The sequence below is a fragment of the Eublepharis macularius genome, chromosome 5 (assembly GCF_028583425.1).
Source record: "Eublepharis macularius isolate TG4126 chromosome 5, MPM_Emac_v1.0, whole genome shotgun sequence".
Lineage (NCBI taxonomy): Eukaryota > Metazoa > Chordata > Lepidosauria > Squamata > Eublepharidae > Eublepharis > Eublepharis macularius.
This window is the reverse complement of record NC_072794.1, coordinates 59,283,311-59,310,273: the sequence shown is the minus strand read 5'-3', so window position 1 is coordinate 59,310,273 and position 26,963 is coordinate 59,283,311. Positions and strand designations below refer to the sequence as shown.

The 26,963-nt window shown below is 44.3% G+C and overlaps 1 protein-coding gene across 1 annotated transcript in view; it reads right to left on the bottom strand.

Moving 5' to 3' along the window:
• COL24A1 (collagen type XXIV alpha 1 chain) overlaps nt 1-26,963 on the bottom strand; it is a 259,353-nt gene that overhangs the window by 209,398 nt on the left and 22,992 nt on the right. The window contains exons 5-8 of the mRNA XM_054980368.1: nt 16,796-16,849; nt 12,461-12,514; nt 8,312-8,365; nt 2,943-2,996 (exon numbers count right to left, since the gene is read on the bottom strand). Coding sequence (XP_054836343.1) covers nt 2,943-2,996; nt 8,312-8,365; nt 12,461-12,514; nt 16,796-16,849 — 216 coding nt within the window. The remainder of the gene's footprint in view (nt 1-2,942; nt 2,997-8,311; nt 8,366-12,460; nt 12,515-16,795; nt 16,850-26,963) is intronic.

The window sequence follows — 26,963 nt, the reverse complement described above, 5'->3', positions numbered from 1 at the left end:
AAGAGCACCTGAACCACAGACACCCTCCCTCAAATTCTCCCACCACCTACAGAGATGGCTGGCCAGCCAAACCCATTGTTCCCTATGATGGGAACCAACTGCACAACAAAGAATAAAACATGAACAACACAAAATAAAGTTTTTTTAAAATTATTTTCTCCCTTTCAAAGTACAAGTAGGCAAAGCATTATGACACATTACACCAGCAGTCCCCCACACAGAAAAATAACACAACTCACTTAACACCAGAGAATCACAAAGCACAATTCCTGTCAAAAACACTTTATTTCTTGAACAGCTTTAGGTTACACAGCAGGGGGGCACACCAAAGGGCATGGCAGCAGTATCTTACACAAAAATAACACAACTCACTTAACATCAGAGAATCACAAAAGCACAATTCCTTTCAAAAACACTTTATTTCTTGAACAGCTTTAGGTTACACAGTAGGAGGGCACAACAGGGCATGATAGCAGTGTACTACACAAAATAATACAACCCACTTCACCGTTTTTGACAGCAATTGTGTTTGGGTGATTCTCTGATGTGAAGTGAGTTGTGTTATTTTTGGAATGCTGGAATGCCCTTTGGTGTGCCCCACCAATTTTGGCTTGATTCGGTGGGAAAATGCCTCCCCCAGGCGTCCGGGAAGACGGAGGCATTTTCCCATTGAAAAAGCCGAAAGAAAGCCGAAAGAAGCCAAAACGTTTCGGCTTTTTTTCTTTTGGATAAGCCGAAACGTTTCGGCTTTCTCCAAAACGTTTCGGCTAACCCGAAAGAAGCCGAAACACTTTTGTTTTGGCTTTCTTTCGGCATTCAGAAAGCCGAAACGCACATCCCTACTTCTGACCTTACAGATATATCAACTGCGAGCAATAGGGTTATATGTGATATTCTTTGTGTTACTATGGCACCACCAGTGTTTAAATTTAGTTGCAATTATGCATTCCTCACACATACTGCCAGATAATATTTAAGACTTATTTCTTAAATTCTTCAAGGAATTATCCTGTTCACTGCAGAATGAAATATGTGCTAGGAAATGGGAACAAATGTATTATATGCAAAATATTTAAAAATATACTAATTACATTCTAAATAATTAATTTCATGTTTTACTACTGCTGTAATTATCATAAATTAGGTCGATTACCCAGCAAAATGTAAATCAGATTGGCTTGTCAAAATTAAATGCAATTTAACAGAGTGCCTAAAGATCATTTGGTTTTTTTGTTCTGTTTTCTTGGATCACTTGAAAGGAAACTGTAAAATGAATTCCAGAATTTATTTACAGACATTCCAGCAGTTCATCAAAAGTTTCCATCTGAAATTAGTAATAATAATGTAAGGATTTAGCATGGTTTGCCTGTATATGGAATATATTTTTAGGCTGTGTCTGCAACTTGCAATCTTACCAATCCACTGTGGCAGAAAATGGACTGAAGGTCCACTTTTAAAACAGGTAGATACAGGATTACATGTCAATGGTTACACAGCAAACACATTGGCGACTGCACTACTCTGGGAGCTGGATTTGTTCTAGTCATGCAACTAAAGTGATGGAACATGGAGGAATGTTGAGAATTTTCAGTTCACTGGAAGCTATACCTGCTTGAATTGGTACTCAAAGGAATTTAGACTGTGCAAGAAAATAGCCATCTAGGAGCCAGTGTGTAAAAGAGCTTGTAAAAAAAGAAAAAGGGAAAAATGGAGATGCTCCACATGAGCTAAGGCTTGAGCAATGGCCAGCCAATCAACAAAGGGATCAACAAGGATCACCTCTGAGACCTTCTGAATAAAACAAAAATAAAGTTACTGCAATACAGCCAGTATATGTGGAAGCTGCCTTGCAAAGTTTTTACTCTAAAGGTAGGCAAAGGGGACAAATCAAAATAAGCCAGATGTATCCCATCCAGAGATTTATGGAAAAGAACAAGGTGTAAAGTCCTTCACCTGAACTGCAACTGTCCTCAAAGTATTGAGTAAACCCTGGGGTGGGCAGAAAGTAGACTGTAATCTACAGGTCAATCCCAGGGTGGATCATTATGGATCTTCTAAAAGCCACAGGGAGTCCTCATTGTGACCCTTAGCTTAAATGTTGCTCTCAAGTCTAGCCTAGTTATCTTCCCCCACTCCCCATACTCCTGTTTCTTCTGACATTCCATCTCCTGTGAGGGCAATAGCAACCAGTCTAGTAGGTTGTTACTGCAATCTCTCTTCTCTAGTATTAAGTCATCAAAAAGATTTCTGACACAAACTGCTGTTTTTTTAAGAATTTTAATTAGGAATAATCATATACTTCTTGGCCTTAATGTACTTTACTTATAAAATGGTAGTATAATTGGCTGCTGGGTACCAGGTCCATATGTAGTATTTTTGAAGTCTGATATTGGAATCCCTGATCTGGAGTAACTCAGATGTGAACTTGTACAGGTAGATACTGATACACATGGAATACCACATGAGGTAAAGGTAAAGGTAAAGGTAGTCCCCTGAACAAGCACCGAGTCATTACTGACCCATGGGGGACGTCGCATCACGACGTTTTCTTGTCAGACCTTTTTTATGGGGCGGTTTGCCATTGCCTTTCCCAGTCATCTACACTTTACTCCCAGGAAACTGGGTACTCATTTTACCGACCTCGGAAGGATGGAACGCTGAATCGGCCTTGAGCCGGCTACCTGAATCCGGCTTCCGCTGAGGAGCAGTAGGTAATTGTGACTGAGTTTGGTTCACGGGGTGGGGGGTGGGATATGTAACTGGCTTCAACTGGTGAATCTTGGAGCCCTGGCAACAAAATCAAAAGTAGATTCTTCCAACCTAGCTCTAGCACAGACCTTCATAAATGATCTCTGTTCATATAAGCAGCATGCTGTTATGCCTATCTTTATGGCTGCCCATAATGGCCTTGAAAGTTAAGTATAACAAAAACAGATTCCTACCTTTTCACCTTTCACACCCACAAGGCCTGGCAAACCTACTGGTCCAGTGTCACCCTGTAAAATCAGTAGAGCCGTGTCACTGTAGTTAGATACAACTTTGCAGACATGAAAACCTACAGATTTTTTTATTTTTTTGAAATTGTATTATTAACTTTCAAAAATTACACTAAAGACATAAAATTCATAAATTAATATAAATAAATAATAACTGAATACATTATACGATATAATATAAATACACAATATTTTTCAAGTTCAATTCTTGGACAGGTCCAATTTCAGACAACATAATGATTGACAATGTGTTCCTAAATAGTATGGAATATTCGATTAAACTGCAATGCTGCTATCTTATTATAGTCACTATCTTCCAAAAATTCAACAACTGTTGTTTCTTATTAGGCAAAGACTAGGAACTCCAGTGTCTTGCACATTCGATTCTAGGTGCTGTTAAAAAGTTCAACACTAGTTCCCATAAATAAGGTTAAACTGGAAAAAGCACAGAATTTATATGACAGAAGGCATCTATTCCAGCTCCTTTTTCAAAGATGGTGGCGATAGTGGAGAGTGCTGCGAAGACATAGATGACGTAGTTAGACATGGGCATGAACAGCATTATGAACGCAAAAAAACCATGAACAACCCGTTCATCTGTTCACAAACAAGCCATTCGTGAGGCTCCATTATAAACGAACAAGTGGTCGTCGCGAGCCTGGTTCATTGCGTTCGTCCGCTGTTCGTGAAGCCAGACAGTCAGGCACCTTCAATAAATTCCCTTGGCAATGCAGGCAGGGGACTGCCTGAACTCTATCTGCACTCCTTCTGTTGCCCTGGAAGCCCCAATCAAAGCCCAACTTAGCTTGATAGGCAAGTCTTCCTTCCAAGTGTGGAGCTCCAAGTTTCCTACAATTGGTTACATGGGACCAGAGACCAGAGGGGAGGGGAGGGGTGTTCTGTAGCCATGGGCACACCAATCTCATCCCTGCAAACCCTGCTAGGCAGTTCTGACTGCCAACCACAGACCTCCTGCTTTTCTCTCTGAGACCTCTGCTTATAAAAGGGCACTGTGCTCCCAGTTCTGGCTTTCAGTTTCAGCAGGCAGTGGAGTGGGAGAGAGCTGTTGCTAGCCTTTTGGGAGAGAGACAGGGAGAGTGCATTGGAGCTGGAATTTTTTTTGTGTGTGGTGGGATAGGGACCTATCCCCTCTGGTTCCAGGGCCGCTGCCAGGCCCTGGGGTCAAGCTCAGTGGGCACCTTGGCTGAGAGCTCACACTGATTATTATTATTATCAGTGCCTGATCTGGTCAGGTTTCTGGGAGTGCTGGGCTAGGGCTCTAGCCCCTCCCTCTGATTCCAGGGCTGCTGACAGGCCCTGGGGCCAAACTCAGTGGGCACCTTGGCTGAGGGCTCACATTATTATCAGTGCCTGATCTGGTCAGGTATCTGCGAGTGCTAGGCTAGGGCTCTAGCCCCTCCCTCTGGTTCCAGGGCTGCTGCCAGGCCCTGGGGCCAAGCTCAGTGGGCACCTTGGCTGAGGGCTCACATTATTATTACTGCCTGATCCCTCTTTCAACCTCTCTTTCTCTGAATGGCACCAATATGACCCTTCCCCATGCATCCTCTGGATGGCACCAATATGACCCATCCCCACACGTCCTGCCCATCGCATCCTCTCCCTGACAAGTTCCCGGACGGTCCCTCTTTCATCCTCGCCCTCTGCAGATGGAACCGGAACGACCCTTCACAACGACCTCTCCTGTCCTGCCCATCCTATCCTGTCCACGAAGGCAGGAAGGTGGGTCATGTCAGCTGCTGCCGCCTTTGGACACGAGGGACTACCATGGCACTGCCGCTGCCTTTGGGCCTTCCCGGTCCCGTTCTGCAATGCGGCTGTGACAAACAACCCTTTGTCCTCCTCTCCCTGACAAGGTCCTGGACATTCCCACTTTCAACCTCTCCCCCTCTGGATGGAACCAGTACGACCCCTCCCAACGACCTCTCCTGTCCTGCCCATCCCATCCTTTCCGCGAAGGCAGGAAGGTGTGTGATGTCAGCTGCCACTGCTTTTGGCCACAAGGGACAGCTTTGCTGCTGTTGCTGAAGAGTTGTACCGCATGGTACCCCCCTTTCCATGGCACCTGCTGTCCCCTCTGAGCAGGGGGGAATGGGTCCCTCCCACCGTGAAGGCAGGAAGGTGGGTGCTGTCTGCTGCTGCTGCTTTTGGGCATGAGGGGCAGCTGAAGAGCTGTTGCGCATATGGTTGTACAGCAAGGGGTCCCCATCAACGGCACCGGCTGCCCCCTCTGAGCAGGGGGGAATGGGACCCTCCCACCCTTTCCATGAAGGCAGGAAGGTGGGTACTGTGCTACTGCTGCTGCTTTTGGGCATGAGGGGCAGCTCAAAAGCCTTTGCTGATACGGTTGTGCTGCACGGTGCACCCCTATCCATGGGCAGCTGCTGTTGCCCTTGTGCATGGGGGGAATGGGTCCTGCGACTCACTTCCTTTCCATGAAGGCAGGAAGGTGAGTGATGTTGGCGGCAGCCTCCAGTTTGACACAGGAGGGGTGGACAAGCCTCTCCAGCAGCAGAATGCGCACTCCTTCAGGTTGGATGTTGGGATCCTCTGTCCCGGTCCTGCTGCGCAATGCGGCCAGGAAGCCTCTGTCCTCCTCTCCCAGACAAGTACCTGGTCCCTCTTTCAACCTCTCCATTTCTGGATGGAACCACAACGACCCTTCCCCACAACTTGTCTTGCCCATCCCGTCCTTTCCGTGAAAGCAGGAAGGTGGGTGATGCTGGAGACAGCCTCCACTGCGACACAGGATGGGCGGACAAGCCTCTGCCAGAGCAGTCTGTGCAATCCGACATGGTGGATGTTGGGGTCCTATTTGTCCTCTTCTCTCTGTCAAGCTCCCCATCCCTCTTTGAACTTCATCCTCTCTGGAACCACTCCAACCCTTCCCAACAACCTCTCCTGCCCTGTCCATCCCGCCCTTTCCATGAAGGCAGAAGGGTGGGTGATGGCTGCTTCCGCTGCTGACAAGATCCGTGGGTTTCAAAAATGAAGGCTCACAAATGTTTGGGTGTTTCCCAGTCCTGCTCCACAAGGCGGCCAGGAAGTGGTAACCCTCTGTTCTTCTCTCCCTGATAAGTTCATGGTCCCTCTTCGAACCTCGCCCTCTCTGGAACCACTCCGACCCCTCGCAACGACCTCTCCTGTCCTGTCTATCCCATCCTTTCCATGAAGGCAGGAAGATGGTGATGTTAGCTGCCGCCACTGAGTACCTCAGTGGGATCCTCAGATGAGGCCTCACAACTATTGGGATCTTCCCACTTCCCGGTTCCTCTTTTAACCTCTCCCTCTCTGGAACACTCTGACCACTCCAAACGACATCCCCTCTTCCTCCCATCCTTTCCATGAAAGCAGGAAGGCGGGTGATGTTGGTTGTCAGCAGCCAGACTCCCCCCACCCCCCCCCCGCCAGACCCAGCAGCCGCACTCATCACCCACGTCCTTTTCTGCGCAGGAAAGTACAGTGCAGTACTCTGAGGCCTGGCAGGTGAGCGGGCACATGAGGGGTGCCACCAGCAAGCGGCCAGACCCCTGCCCCCTAGAGAGGAGGTGGCCCACCACCACCTCCCCCAGCACACCAGGCCCGGCGGCCACACTCATCACCCACGTCCCTGTCTATGAAGGAAAGTACAGTGCAGTACTCTGAGGCCTGGTGGGCGGGTGGGCACATGGGGGGTGCTGCTGGCATGCAGCCAGACTCCCCGCCCCCCCAGAGGGGAGGTGGCCCACCACCACCTCCCCAAGCCCACCAGGCCCAGCAGCCGCACTCATCACCCACGTCTCTGTCTATGCAGGAAAGTACAGTACTGTACTCTGAGGCCTGGTGGGCGGGCAGGCACATGGGGGGTGCCTCTGGCAAGTGGCCGGACCCCCTGCCCCCTACAGGGAAGGCGGCCCACCTTCAAGTCCTCCACTTGTAAACAGGGCCAAAGTCAACTGATGGCTCCAATTGTATCAAATGGGAGTTTCCTGGGGGTGTTGGATTTGGGAATGTATAAGCCCAAGATCCATATTGCAATCTTGACCAAACTTGGGTGATGGCTGGAGGGGAGCCTGCTGAACACTCCCTGTGAACATGGGCTCTCTGAGTCCAACAGGAGCCATTCTGGCCCCCACGAACAATGAACACCGAACATGTTCATTAACGGGACATGTTCGTTACTGTTTGTCTGTTCGTTTTTGTCGACAGCAACAAACTACGAACAACATGTTCGGGTTTTTCCCCCCGTTCATGCCCATGTCTACTTATAGTGACCCTTGGTGGGGTTTTCAAGGCAAGTGACTAACAGAGGTGGTTTGCCATTACTGCCTCTACAACTCTGGTCTTCATTAGCGGTCTCCCATCCAATTACTAACCAAGATTGATGCTGTTTAGTTTCTGAGATCTGACAAGATCAGACTTGCCTGGGCTATCCAGGGCATTCAAAGACATGGCTACTATTTATTTAGAATATTGCTTAGCCACCTCTCCAGAAATCACCCACTGCTAGACACATCGTGTAAACACAGACAAAGGCAAAAGAGTCCCCTCATTTACAAAACCGTGGGGTTTCCTCATGATATTTATTAGAAAGAAGTAACAGCCTTAACATTATTGTGTATATGTACATAGTAAGTTGAATTCTATGCACCACAAGCACAATAGGATTTGTGAAATGGAACTCTCCCATCTCCCCCTTCCCTCTGTAAACTACTGTCCTGCTCCTTAACCTTGGAGGATCCTTAAGTATAGCATAGGGGCTCTGCAAGAAGCCTACAGTGGGAGAGGCAAATAAAAATCGGCCAGCAATGTATCCTATGATCAACCCCTGTACCTTCACAATTCTTTTGAAGGCAAATACTTCTATCATTCTGGGTGACCATGTTTCTTATTGTAAATAAACTTCTGTACAGCACTATGCAAAGGGATTAAGTTTGGAATGGGGAGTCCAAAATAAAATCAGTTCTTTGGCCTGCAAAATTTTGTCAAAATTCCCACCCCCCTCCACACACACACAGCACTATCTCAGTGACTCTTGGATATTACTTAGAGGTAATGTTTTATACTTATAGATAGGTAAAGGGTATTTCATGTACAGCTCTAAATTTGGCAATTTTAGGCATAGGCATATAATTTAATGATAAAATAATGGTAAGTTTTCAAATCACAATCCCCTTGTACATATAGCCTCTCTATAGCTTAATACTGAAAACATTCAGGAAAGACTAAAACATAACTAGTCTACTGTATAATAGAAATACTGGCAAGACTTTTAAACATTTGTGTACAGAAAGTTCTTAAATCACCAAATGATCTACCTTTACTCCACGTTTTGCTTGCCCAGGAGAGAATCCTGGATCACCTTTAGGGCCCTGAAAGTGAAAAGAAACAAATTTACTACTATGGTAGTTTTCGTAAGCAGACAAAACTGGGAAATATAAGTGTGATGGCTCCTTATACCTGTGGTTTGCCATACAGTAGCCACCTAACCTCTGAAATAGTTATATACTAGAATATAACTCTCGTTATAATGGGATAATTATTTCTAAATGTCTTCTATTCCTTGATAAAGGAAATATCTCTGTGATATACAGATTTCAACAATACATTCTGATCAACTGACTAACAGGCATTATTTTTATAATAGTACAATAATCGCTATAATGTACGATTATAAAAATTAAGAAAATACTTAAATAGGCTTTTATGGAGCAAACCTAAGCAGAAATACACCCTTTTAAGTCAACTGAAGTCAAAGGGCTCTGAAGGCTGTGACTCTGCTTAGGACTGCACTGTTAACCTACATTTTCTGTATATAATTACCTTAATTGAGAGCAGTCAGGAACAATTCCAAACTCTCAGGTAAATTTATGTAATTATAAGTCTAGCAGTTTGTTCCTAAAAAGAAAAGTACATGGCTTAGGCCTAAAAACTGCCTTGAGCTCATATGAACGTCTGTCTTATGTTTGTGAGGATGTACCACGATGTTTCAGTAGTAAAAGAAATATATTTTACTCATCCCTACAAGAATTCTTTTATGCATATATCAGAGGTCATTACATGACATGGGTCATTAATGACATGGGTCATTAGCAACTAAATATTTCTGTATGAAGACAGAGTTGACCCATGTGAAAACAGTTTAACATTTCTGCAAAAATTGGCTCTCTAACTCTCTGTACATTGTCATTCCCCCTCCAAGAGCCGCACACTGAACATCTCATTTTGATCACCATGGCCCCAGTAAATACATCTGGCAGGTTCTGGAGAGCCACACACTATGTATTTCTATGGGTTTTTTCCTACAAGGTTACTGCAACACACAGTCCTTTCCCTCCTCCTATGACTCAAGGCCATGAACCTCCTAAGGGTGCTACTTACAGCCCTTGCTTACAGCCACTGCTACTCTATTGAGACTAATATTAACCCTCTTCCTCAAGGCCAATTCACTTGTTACAAAGTATTCTGATGTTCTGTGCCTCCCAGGCACATAGGGGCCCAATTCCTACTAGAACCATAGCATGTGGGAGAGGATGCTTAAGCCTGTCATTTTCCCACCCTGAAATGGCCCCAGGGAGCCGCCACTTGCCTCACAGTAAAGTGGAAACTTATCTTTATTGTTGGCTAGTGCTACATGTACCAAAAAAGCAAACAGCAGCTCGTCAAGACTATTTCAGTAAAGCACCCTCTCCCTACACACCACGGTCCTAATTCAAATTACGCCCCTCCTTGCCATCTCTATAGTGTGTGGATTGCCCCCTCCTCCAGGGCCTCTCTCTCTTCCCCCTTTCCTTCATATCTGTATTCTCTATTTCTTCCTTCTTCTTTCACCACACTATGATAGACCCCCCTTCATTCCTCCATTCTGAGGCAGATTTTCCTGCCAAAATCCAAGTTTGCCTGCTTTGACTGAGCAGCCCCAAGTAGCATGTCTCTATTTGTGATTTTAAAGTTCTTTTGTGACCCACCTTGATAAGCAATTATAATTTTGGCTTTTAAGCCAAACTTATAAACTTGATTTATTATCATTCTGTGGGGCCTGCAAGACCGAGATGTTCTGCCAGGCCTTTGGTGTTTGAGGTGAGTGGGCCTCCTCCTTGGCCTCCCACTGAGGGGGGAGTACCCCCTCCCAGCATCTGTTTTTATTTGTTGTTTACCATCAGCCACCGTGGGCCCAAATGATTACATGCGGGATTGTGCAATATGCGCTCTGAGGGTGGGTTGTGCAATTGCAACTGCTCTTTTAATGCTACCAGTTTTAATTGTCCATATTGTCTATATTGTATATTGTACATGTTTTAACTGGATGTGATCTGCTCTGAGCCTGCTTGCAGTGATAGCGGACCACAAATCGAATAACAATAACAAATATTATTACTATTATTATTATTGATGGTAGAAAGCAGGAGCCCTCTTCCTCTGTGCTGGAAATGGCATTGGGGACTGTTGCATTCAAAATTTGTTGGTAGAGCAGAATAATCTTTAAGACACAGGCAAAATAGTTTTCTTGAAGCTTAGTTGCTTATTCTTTCTTCTTAACAATGAGAGGTGTTTGGTTTAATACTTTTGTTACAACAACAATATTTCTTCACAGAGTTCCCTTTTACAACTCAGGTTTCCTGATGTTAGTTCAAAAAGTGTTTTCCCTTTACAACAGATCCGGGATCCTCATCAGAGCCAAACCCCTTTAGACACTGGGCAAGAATTAATCTTCACCCAAGAAAAATTAACCCTTCTTCACTTGGCTTGAATGGGAGTCTCCACTTACTACTCAATCACACTTTGTCAAAAACATACCCCCAGTTCTATCATGGCTGTGTAAATGGGTTTCAGCTTGTGCTGGCTTTTATACTCGAAATTCTGAAGTCGAATCCATCCTCAAGATAATGATGTTACAGTTAGGTTAAAAGATTTATTTTTCCTCATGCCACGTGGAAACCTGTCTGACCTTCCCTGTCAGACTCACACACACTGTCCTCAAAATCCTGTCAGCAACCAACTGTCATCCTGAAGCCTGGTTCTGATTGGCCAATCAGAGAGAAGGGAGCATCCTGTCAAGCAAGCTCTCATTCCAGGCAATTGTTAACTCCTTCTTTAAAGTGTATTCCATCACACACGCAATTGACTTTCCCATTCTCCTTTTGTCCCCCCCCCATCTCCATAAGTCATGTTGGCTACCAGACAATGCAGTAACCAATCAACTAGCCAGTATCACATAGTGTTACTAATAGGCATTCCATAGCCCAAACAAGCCACTCAATCCTCCCCTCCCAAATCCAAGCCATACGGCCAGGCAAGCACATTTCCATCCCATCCATTCTCACCCATGCCAGATCATTCCATGCAGAGAGTCCCTGAATTACATCCTGGCCACAGGAGGTCAAGGAACAAACATCCCAGAATTACATCCTGGCCCCAGGAGATCAAGGAACAAACACTACACACATGCAAAACTAATTTATGCATTAAATCTACAAATAACTTCTGCCTGCTAAAAAATAAAGCATAAACTCAATTTGTTTAGGACCACAAAGAACGGCTGAAACCAACAAACTGACTTTGATTTAGCTAACAATTCACCTTTGAAATTTCCTGCTAGGTTACCAAAGAATGAGACTATGCCATGGACTATATCCAATGGATGGATGGCTCTGTCTATTTTAAACATTGCACACCCCACATACATTCTGAACATATTTTTCTTGGCTGCTCTACTATTGCCCAGATACTAAAAAGAGGGCACCCAGCAATCACTGGGCTACTTTGTTTTACAATGTCAAACTGTGCAAGGCCTATTTGATATATTTTCATAGCCTGGAGTGGTTTTAACACCTGTTGCTACAGGTCAGATTCCTGCCATGAGGAATCACACTAAAACAAATCATGGCTGAGGTTGTTCCCCCATCATGAACATATCTATCAAACTGTTATAACTAAATATGAGCTGAAGGCATTCCACAACTGCACAAATCTGTCTGAAGCTATTTAAGAAGCTTGTGCTGCTAGGGTTTGAGTTTGGAATCACCTCCTAGGCTTTAATCTATCAAAGCTTTATTTATTCTCTCAGGTTTTAAAAAAATACTGAAAAGGTGTCTGGAATAAATCAAAATACTTGAAACAATATCCTTGACACAGTATTGACATGTTTTCTTGGAGCAAGTTTTTTAAAGCAGGTTACCAGGTTAAATGATCATCATATACCTCTGAATTAATTCTGATTCACTTCTGAAAAATTATGACTAATGAAGGTAATAAAAACCGCACAAGATCAATAGGTATATTACTGTTCTATGGTACTTGACATCATTTATGGGTTACATTTACTGTTTATAGTTAGGGGCCTCATTTATAAGCCAATTAAATGACTAATTTTAGTGCAAGAAGGTTCTGGCAGTGGCAACTCCAAACAAGCACACATAAGAATATTCTATGATTCAGAGGGATGTGCTATTTATATATTAGCTTACCTTTGGACCAGGCAGCCCTGGAAGTCCTGGATTCCCATGTGGGCCTGGAATACCCTGCACGATTGAAGTACAGAATAGCAGAACACAGAACAGCAAGAGGAAGGAAAAAACAGCCTTTGGTAAAAACAATACATGAACATTTGTCCTTGAATATTATTAGCGCACAGAAAAGTCGTTGTGTTACTGTTTTTTTTCCACTGCAAAGAAGTCAAAATGAGGTAAATAACCCAATTCCCTATGAATTTCTAATTTGTTAAATTTAGATTTTCGGTTTATTTTTATTCTGCCCTTTACAGATCCAAAGTAGGTTAGAAAACATAGAAAGAAGTCATCAATTAAAAACACATTTATTTATTTATTTATTTATTTATTTAACATATTTCTATTCTTCCATTCTACCAAAGGATCCAAGGTGGCAAAGAAAACAGAATAAAGCAATTAAAAATACAGTAATCCAAACCATAAATGTCAAAATAAACACATTTATTTAAGAGCAACAAACAAGTACTCAAAAGAAAAATCTTTCTTCATCTCCCAAATGTTTCTTTAACAAAACTAATTTAACTTGGCGCTGATAGGATGAAAGAGAGGATGTGAACTTAATAGCCAAAAAAAATTAATAAAATGAGAAAGACAAAACAAAATGAAAGAACATCTAAATGAATTTATAATGAACAGAAAAAAAGATAACAAGAACAAATAAAAATCAAAATTATAAAAAACAGAATTCCTTAATGCAGAACACAGCTTAAAGCGTCAGACACACTAGCACCGGAAACGGGAACTTAATAGCTAACGAGCCCCTAACATCTTTCAAACATCAATGCAACACAGTAACAAAAACAACGTTCCAAACTGCTAGATAAAAATGCCACTTGAATCTTTTATTTGCATAATTCCAAACACGTCTGGCATGCTTTCCCAAATGCTGCACCCAATAACCTGTATCTATTTTGAACATGGTGACCTTAAAGAAATCTGGGTAGATTTTGTTCAGCACTGGAAGGACAAATATAGAATTCATATATTTTTCCAGTTAAAGAAGGAAGTCAGCAACCAGGGTTTCCGCCATCAGTAGGGAGATTTTTTGTAACCATGCAAGGGGGAGAGGGCAGTGAGACAAGAGGATAGCTTCTGCCTGCAGCTGCTCCTTAATTCCCTGCCTTACTTGGGCATCAGCTGATAGCCTCTGCAGCCCCTGATCCTGAGAAAGCAGAGCTTTCCCAACTTTTCAGCAGTTGTCTTTCATGATCTTCACTCTGTGTGCTCCAGGACTGCATATCCTCAATCAACAACTGGCCAGGACAATCAGCTTTGACAGATCTCATCACATGTTTGGGGAGGGGCAAAAAGGAAGCAGATTTTGCCCCTTTGCCCCTTCCCCTACTTTCTGGAACTCAGTACTGCAAACCTGACAGTATCACAATCTGACTAAGGAGAAGAGATGGGCATAAACCTAAATATGAACCAAAAAAACGCACGAACCAAGCTGGTTTCGTGGTTCGTGAACCAGTGGTTTGTGGAAGCTCATTTGCACGAACTTCCACGAACTGGTCCGTTTGGTTCGCATTAAAGGGGCAGTTTAAATGGCCATTTCCCTGGGGAAATGGCCATTTAAACTTTTCCTGCCCCTTGCAAGCCTGTCAGCTGATAGTTTAAAGGGACCTGCTGCATGTAAGCGGCAGGGCCCTTTAAACGGCCCAAACTCTGGTTCGTGCCCATGTATACTAAGGAGGTCCTCATAGCTCACTAATGTGCATGGGAATCAGCATGTAGTCGAATTTTACAGAGACAGACTACCATGTTTACTTGGTGAGTCAGTATTAATCGTAACAGGTTGAGGAATATCTCTTAATCGTTCAGCAAATGAGTAAATATTACAGATATTACAACAGCAAAGCAGAATGGCTGATCACACATTTTGAGAAATTCATGTGAATATCAATCATTTCACAGTTTCCCAGAGATTTACGATGGAAAACAAATACTTTAAAATAACTTTAAAATAGCTCTCTCTTTAATTAAATTGAGGAAATGACTCAGAATGACGCGGGTTCGGGCTCAGGAGTAAGAAAATTCTCTGTAAGAGTTACCTTGGGATTCATAGGTATATGGGGTATACATATGATTTACTTTATTTCTCATCGAAACTCATTTTATTGCTTTAACAGCATAAGATAAGTATCTTTTAACAACAAATAAAAGTGTACTATTTTACATAGAAAAGTATTTAGAAGTCTAAATGCTGTATTGTCGAAGGCTTTTACGGCCGGAGACCGATGGTTGTTGTGGATTTTCCGGGCTGTACAGCCGTGGTCTTGGCATTGTAGTTCCTGACATTTCGCCAGCAGCTGCAGCTGGCATCTTCAGAGGTGTAGCACCAAAAGACAGAGATCTCTCAGTGTCACAGTGTGGAAAAGATGTTGGCAGGTCATTTATATCTACTCAGGAGGGGTAGGGTTGGGCTGAGTCATCCTGTAAGAGTTTCCCAGGGTATGGAATGCTAATGGAGGGAGGCTTCACTGTATCCTGAGGAGGTTCTTGTGCTTGATGTGCTAATCTTCTTTGCAGGGCTATTGTCGGGTATAGAGTGTTTTGTTAGCCTGGTGTTTTTCAGGACTGGAAACCATGCTCTATTCATTCTTAAAGTCTCTTCTTTCCTGTTGAAATTGTGCTTATGCTTATGAATTTCAATGGCTTCCCTGTACAGTCTGACAAAGTAGTTGGAAGTGTTGTCAAGTATTTTAGTGTCCTGGAATAGGATACTGTGTCCTGTTTGAGTTAGGCTATGTTCAGCCACTGCTGATTTTTCAGGATGGCCAAGTCTGCAGTGTCTTTCATGTTCTTTTATTCTTGTCTGGATGCTACGCTTTGTGGTCCCGATGTAAACTTGTCCACAGCTGCAGGGTATACGGTATACTCCTGCAGAGGTGAGGGGGTCTCTACTGCCTTTTGCTGAACGTAGCATCTGTTGTATTTTTCTGGTGGGTCTGAATACTCTTTGTAAGCCGTGCTTTTTCATAAGCTTTCCCATCTGATCAGTGATTCCTTTGATATATGGCAAAAACACTTGTCCTGTTTTTCCTTAGTTGTTTGATTTATCCTTGGTTTACTTGCTCTTCTGATTTCATTTCTGGAATAGCCATTTGCTTGAAGTGCGTAGTTTAGATGATTAATTTCCTCATTGAGAAAGTGCGATTCACATATCCGTCTTGCACAGTCTACTAATGTTTTTATTATGCCTCTTTTCTGTCGAACATAGCCTAACTCAAACAGGACACAGTATCCTATTCCAGGATACTAAAATACTTGACAACACTTCCAACTACTTTGTCATTAAAAAATATCAGAAGGACAGCCCCCCGCCCAACACACAGACAGAAACCTGCTTCTCAATGCTTTTTTTCCCCCCAAGGCCTTCAAAGATTTAACTTCTGCCAACCAGTGGATGCCCTTGATTCAAAATTTATTGATGCAAAAAATACAAAACAGTGTTAGAATAAACAAATCAAATTGTAGTGGTAATTTGGCTAACATTGATAATATTGAACAAGCATCCTTTTTGCTGGCTTGGAACCAAACTAGGATTGCCAACCTCCACGTGAGGCCTAGACATCTTCAGGAATTACAAATGATCTCCAGATAACAGAGATCAGTTCTCTTGGAGAAAACAGCTCCTTTAGAGGGTAAACTCTATAACATTATTCCCTGCTGAGGTCCCTCCCCTCCCCAAACCCTGCCCTCTCTAGGCTCCACCCTCCCTCAAATCTCCAGGAATTTCCCAACAAGGAGCTGGCAACTCTAAACAGAATTTAGACTTTTTGGAAAGCAGTGGAACCTGGAGTATTTCAACATGTATCATGTAGAGGGAATGTTGCCTGCAGCCCTCAGATCATGCCTGCGTTGAGCTGTTAAGAATGTCCTGGGACAGTTTTCCTCTATCCAGCTGTAAACAATTCCCTCTTCATTGTTTTCTACTTCTAGCTCTAGAATACAGTGATCTAGGAAGCCCACTTCCCTTCATTCCAACAAGCAAATGAACGTGACCTTTAATCTTCAGAATCAAAGAGATGATGAGGGAATTAAAAGCCTAAGGATTATCGTAACAGTATACCAACATGCTGCAAATTTGGAGGTTGTTTGTGAACACCTTAATACAAATATTATTCCATGAAAGTGCAAAGAAAATGAATTGTTTTGCCTGTTACTTGGCTTGAGGAAGCCTTATGCCATGCAACAATAATGGACATTAACATCAGAGAGAGAGAAAGTGCACCTGATTTGATCATTAATTATTGTGTTTTAGAAATAAAAAACATTTCAGCCTTTACTCACTCTTGGGCCTCTCTTCCCGGCTGGGCCAGGTAATCCTGGAGGACCTGGAGGTCCCTAAAGGAGGGGAAAACAATAAAAATGGTTAAGGTTAACAGCATACAATGATAATGCTAAATGTATTGTTGAAGTGACACTGAGAGATCTTTGTCTTTTGGTGCTACACCTCTGAAGATGCCAGCCACAGCTGCTGGCGAAACGTCAGGAACTACAATGCCAAGACCACGGCAATACAGCCCGGAAAACCCACAACAACCATCGATAATGCTACACTCGTTCATTTAGGAAATAGAAGCACTTCACTGTAATCAAGTTCTCCATCCAATGCTTAGCCTGCTAAAATGAGTGATGTTTGTTTGTGTTTGTGTTTGTGTGTTTGTTTGTTTGTTTGTATCCCGCCTTCCCTGCAAGCAGACTCAGGGCAGGTCACACCATAAAAACCACAATTTAAAACACAATAAATAACAGTTAAAATCATAAAAATAAAATCAATAAATCTCTTTTAAAAGTGGAGTAGAACAAAGCAAAACAGGCAAGGGATCTATTTGCACTATTTATTAAGTTATTTTATTATATTTATAGTCCACTTTCCTCGTGAACAGGTTCAGAGCAGATGACATCATTAAATATAATATAAAAGGTAAAAACAGGTAGCGTAACAATAAAACTTACAGCAGTACAATTCAATAAAACACAGCAGCACACATATTGTATAGATTCTCAACATCAAAGATCCCGTAGGGCAGGGTGGCCAGCTGCCAGATACATCGCAGAGCCAGGGGGCAGCATCCCCCTTATTGTAGGAGGTCAATAGGATGGCCCACATGCCTCAATCACCATATGCTTGGTGGAACATCTCTGTCTTACAGGCCCAGCGGAAAGATAGTAAATCTTGCTGGGCCCAAGTTTCCATAGACAGAGAGTTCCACCAGGTTGGAGCCAGGGCTGAAAAGGCCCTGGCCCTGGCCAAGACAAAGTGAGCCTCCTTAGGGCCAACAACCACCAGTACATGTAAAGGTAATGTATAGTGAGAAGTGGTCCTGCAGGTATGCTGGTCCCAGTCTGTTAAGGGCTTTAAAGGATAAAACAAAACTCTCGAACCTGATCCAGAATTCCACTGGGAACCAGCGCAGCTGACACAAAACCGGTGTTATGTGATTGGAATGGAGTCCCCGTCAAACTTTTAGAGGGATGTTATACTGGCACAGTGCTGTAATAATAAACGTGAACAAAACACGTGCTGCTGCATTATGGACCAGTTGCAGCTTCCAGAGCAGGCCAAAGGGCAGCCTAGCGTTGAGTGAGTTTCAGTAGTCATACTTGAAGGTGACTGTTGTATGAATCACTGCAGCTAGGTCATGGGCTGAAAGGCAAGGGATAAGCTGCCTGATCTGGAAAAGAGTGGAAAACACAGACCTGGCAACCATCGAGACCTGGGCCTCCACTGATAAGGAGGCATCCAGGATCATGCTCAACTCCTCGCCACCTGCACCAACATACAAGTGGTGCCCTGAGAGCCCCCGGCCCAAGTGCAGGAGCTCCATCTTTATAGGATTCAGCTTCAGTTGGCTCTGTTTCAACCACCCAGTCATGGCCTCCAAAACCCTAGCCAAATTGTCTGGAGCAGATTCCGGCCAGCCATTCATCAGCGGATAAAGTTGGGTGGCATCAGCATACTGATGACAACCAAACTGAAGCTCCACACCAGCTGGGCGAGGGAGCACTTGTAAATATTAAATAACGTCAGGGAGAGTATTGCCCCTTGAGGAACACCACACACTAAGGGGTGGCAAAGCAACAACTGCTCCCCAGCACCACCCTCTGTCCCTGACCATGGAGAAAGGAGACCAGCAACTGCAAGGCGGTCGCATGGATTCTCATGTCGGTGAGGCAGTGAGTCAACAAATCATAGTCGACTGTGTCAAATGCGTGTGTGAGATCTAACAGGACTAGCAACACCGACCTGCCTTGATCCAGGTGTCTGTGGAGATCATCTGTGAAGGTGACCAGTACAGTCTCGGTTTCATGATCAGGACAGAAGCCAGAGTGGAATGGGTTCAGGGCAGAGGAATCCTTCAGGAATACCTGTAGCTGCTCTGCCACTGCCCACTCAATCGCCTTATTCAGAAACGGGAGGTTCACAACTGGGTGGTAACTGGACAAGTTGGTAGGGTCCAAAGATTTTTTTTTAGGAGAGGCCACACCACCACTTCCTTCAATGCTCCAGGTAAAATGTTTGTGCTTAGGGAGAGACTGACAATGGCCTATGCCTGGAGCAGCCCATGTCTGCCCCAGACTTGGCCTCAGAACTCCCCGTCCCCTGAAGATCCACGCTTCCCACAGCCTCCTCATGGCCCCATCTTTCTTACCAGCTGGAAAGGCGGGGGAAGGGCAGCCAACGTTGCTCCCAGAGGCTGCATCAAGGGCCCTGGAGAATGCAGGGAAGGCCACCAAACAGCTGAGCTGTACAGTGGCACAGCAGCAACCCACCACCCAACAGCTGAGCCTCACGACGCAGCAGCAATCTGCAGCTTAGCTGAGCCCTACAGTAGCGCGGCAGCAGCCAGCAAAGGCACCACGGGTCCAGGGAGGTCTGGGAAGGCTAGGGGTGGCTGCCACACCTGGCAACCCGGCGGGGCTGTAGCAGATGCTGACAGGTGAGGTATGGGTGGGGCAGAGAGTGGGACTTGCCTGGGAGGTGCGTCCCGGGGCTTCTGGCAGCGGGCCACACATTGGCTACAGCCCCAGGGGGGGAAAAGCCTCCTGCCTAACAGGCAAGGATCGAGCCAGCGAAAAGGAGAGACCACAGGTGAGGTTGGGAAAGCAAACAGGGGTCAGGGTGGCAGAGAGGCAGACTGGCTGCCCTACAGAGGGGTGGGCTGGAAGGGTGCTATAAAAGGAAGGACTCCCCATGAGGCAAGGGAGGAGAGTGTTGGTATGAAGGCATATAGGGAGTGAGAGAACATCACTGCACAGCGGGCAGGAGGAGGAACTAGGTGACACAGACCCCTCCCCTGCCCATTTCTACGACTTAGGGAGACCTTCCCTCCTGAGCACCCAGGAAGATCATCCGGGGAAGACAGCGGAAGGCGGGGCCAGTGGGCCAGGTGGCATGGTGGTTGACAGCCTCCAAGGTGCCCCAAAGCCCATTGGCGCTGGCCTTCACCAACCACAATGGGCACAGGTCCAAGGGGCAGGTCTCACCAACCTGGCATTTCACTAGATGTCTCTAAACAGATTTCTACAAAGGAGCACTGCAGCTATTGGCATGTACACAGAAACTTCACATATAAGGATCGGCACGGAATAGAAACAGTGGTTTGTAGCCTTGGCAATTTTCACTGTAGACCTTCACTTCAACCCTTGTGATGTTCTTGAATATTCAGCGATCCCTAGGAACAAAATTTGGGGGGGGGGGCTAATTGGGCTACAGCAGCAGGAGGAAACACAGGAGTCCCACTCTGGGAAGTCCACAGAAGGTTGAATACTGCTATAAAGATTTTCATCTTTAAGGCTAACAGTGTAATTATTTTGGCACCATTTGCAGCTTTGAATATGCCAGAGATATATAGGTCATACATTCATTACTCATTTATTTAACTTATATACCGCCTCTCCACTATATTTAGTGCTTGAGGCGGATTGCAGCAAGTCTATAGAGTGAAAATAATTTCCTTTCCCTCTCTGAACCACATCTTGCCCTCCCACAACAAACATTGATGCAATTCTGTGTAATCAGCCTTTGTTCCTTACGGGAAGGAGGGAGGGTTTACCCACTCAAGTCTCGTGGTACCTGCTTGATCTCATAGGGATTCAGCACTGAGACCAGCAGCAGTTTCCTGGAAGGGACTAAGGGTTTCTGTTGGGAAAGAAGAGTGAGGGCAGCCATCCATGTTCCTTCCCAATCAAAGCCACTGCTTGATCATATAGGGCTCCATAAACAATATAGAAACAGGGCTTGGATTACTACTCACCACTTCCCTTCCCTCCCAGCACTTGTACTATACTGTTTAGAGGAGTGACAACTAGCATCTGGGGACTATGGTCACCTGTTCCCCCTCACCACCCAATTTGGTGTAGTGGTTAAGAGTGACAGGACTCTAATCTGTAGAACCCGGTTTGGTCCCCACTCATCCGCCTGAAGCCAGCTGGGTGACCTTGGGTCAGTCACAGCTTTTTCAGAGCTCTCTCAGCCCCACCCACCTCACAGGGTGATAGTTGTGGGGATAATAACAACATACTTTGTAAACTGCTCTGAGTGAGCATTAAGTTTCCTGAAGGATGGGATATAAATCGATTGTTATTACTGTTGTTGATCTCCCAGAAAAAGCTATGTGTTTCTACACTGGCCTCAGGTACAAGGACAGTCCAGTGGCTTTTGGCTAGAATATGCTAGGCAGGGCCAGTGCCACCACTGAGGCAGTGAGGTGGGTGCTGGGACGCCGGAGGGGGCGCCGGAGGGGGTGCCAGGGGTGGAGGCGTGCACCATGGAGCTGGCGTGTCTGACCCGCAGCTGCTGCAGCTGGCCAGCCCCGCGCTGCCATCACCACACGCCACTGGCTGGGCACAGCAGCCGTGGGCCAGGCATGGCAGGCGGCCGGGGCGGCATGTGGAGCACGGGCAGCTTCCATGCACCGCCCCAGCCAACCACTGGCCAATGGGCCCGGCTTTGCTGCGTGATGACATCATCACGCAGTCCGGGGGGGTCGGGCGCCAGAAACCCTGGCGCCAGCAGTGATGCTAGGTATAGATTATTCTGTTGATTGTGGGAAGCTCGTCAGTCTACCTTTAGAAAAGACCTTCAGATGGCCTTGGAAGCAATCCTTGCAACCAAGGATTACCAACCTCCAAGTGGGGGCTGGAGTTCACCCAGAATTACAACTTATCTCCAAATTACAGAGATCAGTTTCCTTGGAGAAAATATCAGCGTCAGAGGGCAGACTCTATGGAATTGCTCTCTTCTGAGCTCCCTCCCCAAACTCTGCCCTCCCTGGGCACCTCCCCCAAATTCTAAATCCAGAGCTGGCAACCCTACCTCAACCCTGCATCTAAAGGTATGCACATTATGAGCCAGATGGAGCATCTATGATAGAACCCCTGCTCAGCTTTTCACTACCCTGTTTGAAACCTTTACTGGGATATACCAATGAATGCCCAAAGGGGAGAATAGTATAACACTAGCAGATGCTACCCTAGTCTCATGCATATTCATAGGAAGGTCTGAAAAGAGCCTGTCTGTGATGTGGGATAGAAAAATATCTGATGTGACATTTCCCCACATACTTAAATATAGTCTGTTTATCTACAGTTTTCAGGGCTGTTGTGCTGCAAATCAATCATGTGAGATGGGCTAAATGTCAGATATGAAGCATGGAGAAACTCCAGTGTTTGTACAGGTCCAGGCTTTTTTACATGGTGTATTTGCCTTCTTTTACTAACATTATTTAGATATTTAAATTATTCTTTTTAATTTGAATTGAAAAATTCCCAGGAAATTTTCTGATTCAAAATTTCCTTGAAAACCGACATCACTATGCGCTATGTACAGTACCCAATTAGGTAAGGCCCTAAATAATGTAGAGAGAACCTTCCATGTACTCAGTTGTATGCATGTGGGTGCTACCACGTGGACCTTTATATGAATGCACACAGCATAAAACAGCGACAATGTGCATGATTTCACCGCTTCATATACATTCTGTGATGAAATGAAAGGAGTTATTGTGAGTAATACAGTCACTGCCTCTACTAAGTCATCTAGGATCTTCCTCAGCAGAGTATGTGGGCAGTATATTCCAAGCGAAGAGTACTGTTATGGACAGTAGCAGAACATACACTCCTATTGGTAGTTCAACATTGCTAAAGATGTCTTGTTAATTACTTTTGCTTTAATTCAGAAAGGTTTCATCTATGTGTTTGGCTTTCCACTAGTTCTCAAATTTGTGGCTACCATAGCCTATTGTATCTGTTTTTATTGTATGTCCTAAATGTTTGCCATGTGCTTGACTTGGATATCCCTGGGGTATACATTTGTGAAACTACCCACTGTTCTTTAATTGAACAAACAGTAATTTAGCAATCTGTCAGAATCTATTTATACAACCAAAACTTGGATTTTAAAAAATTCTTTTTGCATTTTACAGCATTATGGCAGAATGCTTCATCCCAGCAATAGTACGGCCTTCAAGCAGCTTTACGGTAACCTTGCAGTTCTGTGGTCCAGCAGTGTACACAGTACTTGCATGCAGCGGATAGTTGCTGCTTTAATCTAAAGAACACAGGAGGAACTAAACCCAAAGATAAGTTTGGTTTATGTGTTCGGTTGCCATTCCCCCACCCCCAGCTGCTGCCTCCCACCAAGGATCACCTGGGAAATGGGTAACTAACCAGCCTGCATGTATTGTTGCTGGCAACATAAATGACATCACCAGCAAATGCACTGACATCAGTTCCCTTGTGGTCAGAAGTGACATCAGACTGTCACAATGAAGCCATGGAGGTTTTGCCCAAAACCAGAGCGGTTCCAGTGGGCCAGTGACATGATGACGTCACTTCCAGAACATATCATACGGTCATCTGGGAACACACATAGTTGTTCCCTGCCCCCGTCAGTTGCTAAGGAGACTTGACAACCCTGGCTGTGTGATTGCACCAGTTTAAATTTTGTCTTAGATCTTCCGTATAGTTCTTACAACTGAACAGTTGTCTGTTAAACACAAATCTGCTTCTCCCATAACATTAGTAGTTCTGTCTATTGCTTGGACGATAATAGTCTACAATATTTATTTTTATTCGTTTATTTAGGTATTTCTATCTTTGCTTTAGATTTCTGACACTTACAACATCATTCTCTTCCTCTTCCATTTTATCCTCACAACTGCCTTATGAGATAGGTTAGACCAACGAAGAGTGACTGCCCCAAGCTTTTACAGCACAGTGGAGAAAATTTAAACTTGGGTCTCCTAGATCCCAGTCTGACACTTTAACCACTACACAACCCTGAACTCTTATTGTGAGGAGACCCTATGACATCATGACCCGGTAAAGCTGCCACACGCAGCACTGGAACGAATACCTGCAGGATTGTGTTGCCATTTGCTTTTTTTCAGGATCAGAAAATATTCTGAATTGTCCAAATTGTATAATTATATAATTTGTTAGCTGAAAACATCATATTTTTAGGCATCAGCTTACAGCTTTACGAATATGTCACATGCCCAGATGTCAGTATAAAGCTTCCCATTACTTGGCAACTGGAATTTATGAAGTAATACTGGAAAGAATAATGAAACACAGCTGCTGGCATTTTAATGATTTGGTTTACACACACACACACACAGGGAAACTAGTACAGTTCCCTCCTTACATGTGCTTTCCAAAGAAAAAAAAGATACACACCTCCTAGTATAACAACTGTGGTGCCAACATCAATGTAGGAAGTAGTTCCTAATGACATAATAGTCATCATGACAATGAAGCCACAGCTCCTTTTGCCAAGAGCAGAGAGCTACATTATTAGTAATAATGAGAGCCAGCAAGAAGTAGTAGTTAGAGTGCCAGGCTAGGGTTTGTTTTCTATTTTTATAATTCCATTTTTTGCATTGTTTGACATATCATCTTTGATATTTTTGCATTGTTTCCAACGGCATTGCTTATTTAGATGTCTCATTCTGTTTGCATTGCTTACAGCTGTGATCTGCCTTGAGTTTCAGTGAGAGAGGCAGACTTATAAATAACATAAATAAATGCCCATTTTGCCATGAAAACTTGCTGGGTGATCTTAGACAGTCACACACTGTCAACCTAACCTATTCCACACAGTTGCTGTGAGAATTAAATGGAGGGTAGGAGAAAGTTGTAACCCACTGTAGGTCCCCAGAAGAAAGGTGGGGTAGAAATGAAGTCAATACATAAATAAGTCAAAGCAACAAGGTATATGACCCCTCTCCCACAGCCCACAAAAGAACAACATTAAAAGAGCCTAGATTATACAAATGCAAAAATGAGATACCGTTGTTGAAGGCCAATTGGCCATCGAGCTTAATATATTTGGAAAGTGTCCTGAAACCAAACAATATGGGCTAGTCATATGGACCCCAAATCAGCATGAAGCTAAAGCTAACTGCATATGTATATTACAGAATTACAGGTCCAGAATGTTCCTGAAAGTTTCAAATCTACGTCTGTTCACATTATTCATTTAATGAAGCACCAAATATACTGAAGTGTACCTGTGCCAACCTATAATGGTTTCTAGGGTTGCCAACTCTGGCTTGGGAAATTTCTGGAAATTTGGGCAGGGTAGAGCCTGAATGGGAGGGAGTCTGCCCTTCAGAGCTGCCATTTCTTTCAGGAGAACTGGCCTCTGTCAGCCTGGAGATCAACTGTGATTGTGGGAGAACTCTAAGCCCCACCTCGAGGTTGGCAACCCTAACTGCTTTCTGTCCTGATATTGACACCAGGTGACAATGTTTGGAGAGCCTTTCCCATTTCTCACCTTGCCTTGTATTTACAGCAAACAGAGGATCCATTCTTTCCTTCCTCCACCACAATAAACTCACCCTTAGTGTTCCCTTTTTCCTTGCCAGAGAAAATCAGGAAATCCTTTTACTGGCTATTTCCCTTCCTTAGTCTCTCCAATGATAACTGCTTTTCCCTACTGTTTCCAATTGCAAACAGCAGCAGCCACCAGGGAGCACAAGGGGAAAAAAACTACTAGTGTTTATCCCCTGACAAGGGAAAGGGAGGCACTGCTGTTGCCAGCAGCATGAGCCAATGTGAAGTCTGGAAAAGGGCTGGAAGGCAGCACAAACAGTCTCAGTGGCTGTCAGAAACAGAGACTGCTACATGCACAGGGGACTTTTAAATGTGTAGTTTTTCCTTAAGAAGGCAAAGCATGAACCAACCCCTAAAGATGTATTCTCCATACATTGACTATATTGCTGATAAAGCTACATTACTGAGATTCTAATTAGCAGCACAGTCAGGGACTGACAGTCAACAAGAGATATGACATCAAAGATTCTTGGGGGCAAAAAAAGTTGAGTGATACAAGAAAAATGGCTAAAATAAATTAGTCAAGTTATCATTGTTTATTCTTCAAAATCTGTTTGCCTTTATTTAGCTCAACATATACGTTTTCAAACACCTATTTTAATTGAATACATTTATGTTTCACTTATCTAATTCTGGAATCTAATAAACAGGTGGTATAAAAATCTAATAGCTGTGTCTGTGCAATGGAACAAGGCATATTGACACTAGTACAAAATCTGGTGTCTCTTGTGGAATCCTAACAACTTGAAGGCCTATGTTTTTGGCGAGTTGGTTCTAAGTTCCCTAGAATACTTCTTGTGCAAAAAAGAAAAAAAAACAGATAACTCACCCTGTAGCCATTTCTACTTGGGGAAACACTGGGGGAGAAGAACCCCTACTCCCCCAACATTGCAGTTCTAACTCAAATAGGGTTCCTAATCCCCCACTGCGGGTAGGGGATCCCTTGTTCCCAGCCTCAGCCCCCACCACTACTTACCTGGCCAGTGGAGGGAAAAGGTGCATTCCTGGCACAGTGTGACAAAGTCATCATGCAGGCTGTGGGAGTGCTCCAGTATCATCATTGAATGAACGAAAGCTCACACACGAAGACTGCCTAAAGGTGAGTGCCAGGATTCCCACCTCCCACCAGGAGCCTAAGGGGAGCTGGCAACCCTAAACTCAAATCTCGTCCTTGCTAATCTTTAAATTGACCTCCCTGTAACTAATGCATGGCTGTGGAGAAAGTGAATCTAGTCCCTGAAACCTAGATTTGACTTGCCCAAAAACATATTTTGTAGTTTGGCCCTCAGCCTCCATTTACAAAGGACTGGGTTCTCAGGTATGACTACAACCAATTTTGGCCTATTTCTCACTGGGGACCAAAGCAGATGTGATGGTATCCCTGTGTCTATCACAGGGACATCACTACCATTTTAAAGTGGTTTAAAAATTCCATGAGGGCCCGATCTGTTTGGTACTGCAGGTGAGACACTACAGCATGGCGAGTGAAACTATCACTCTAGTCATCTTCAGGGACTCTGAACGGATTCAGTTGTTTGATTACTGAAGTCCTTCCTGAGACTCTTTTTAAAAATCTCTAAAAATCAGAATATCACACTGAATCCAACTATTGTTG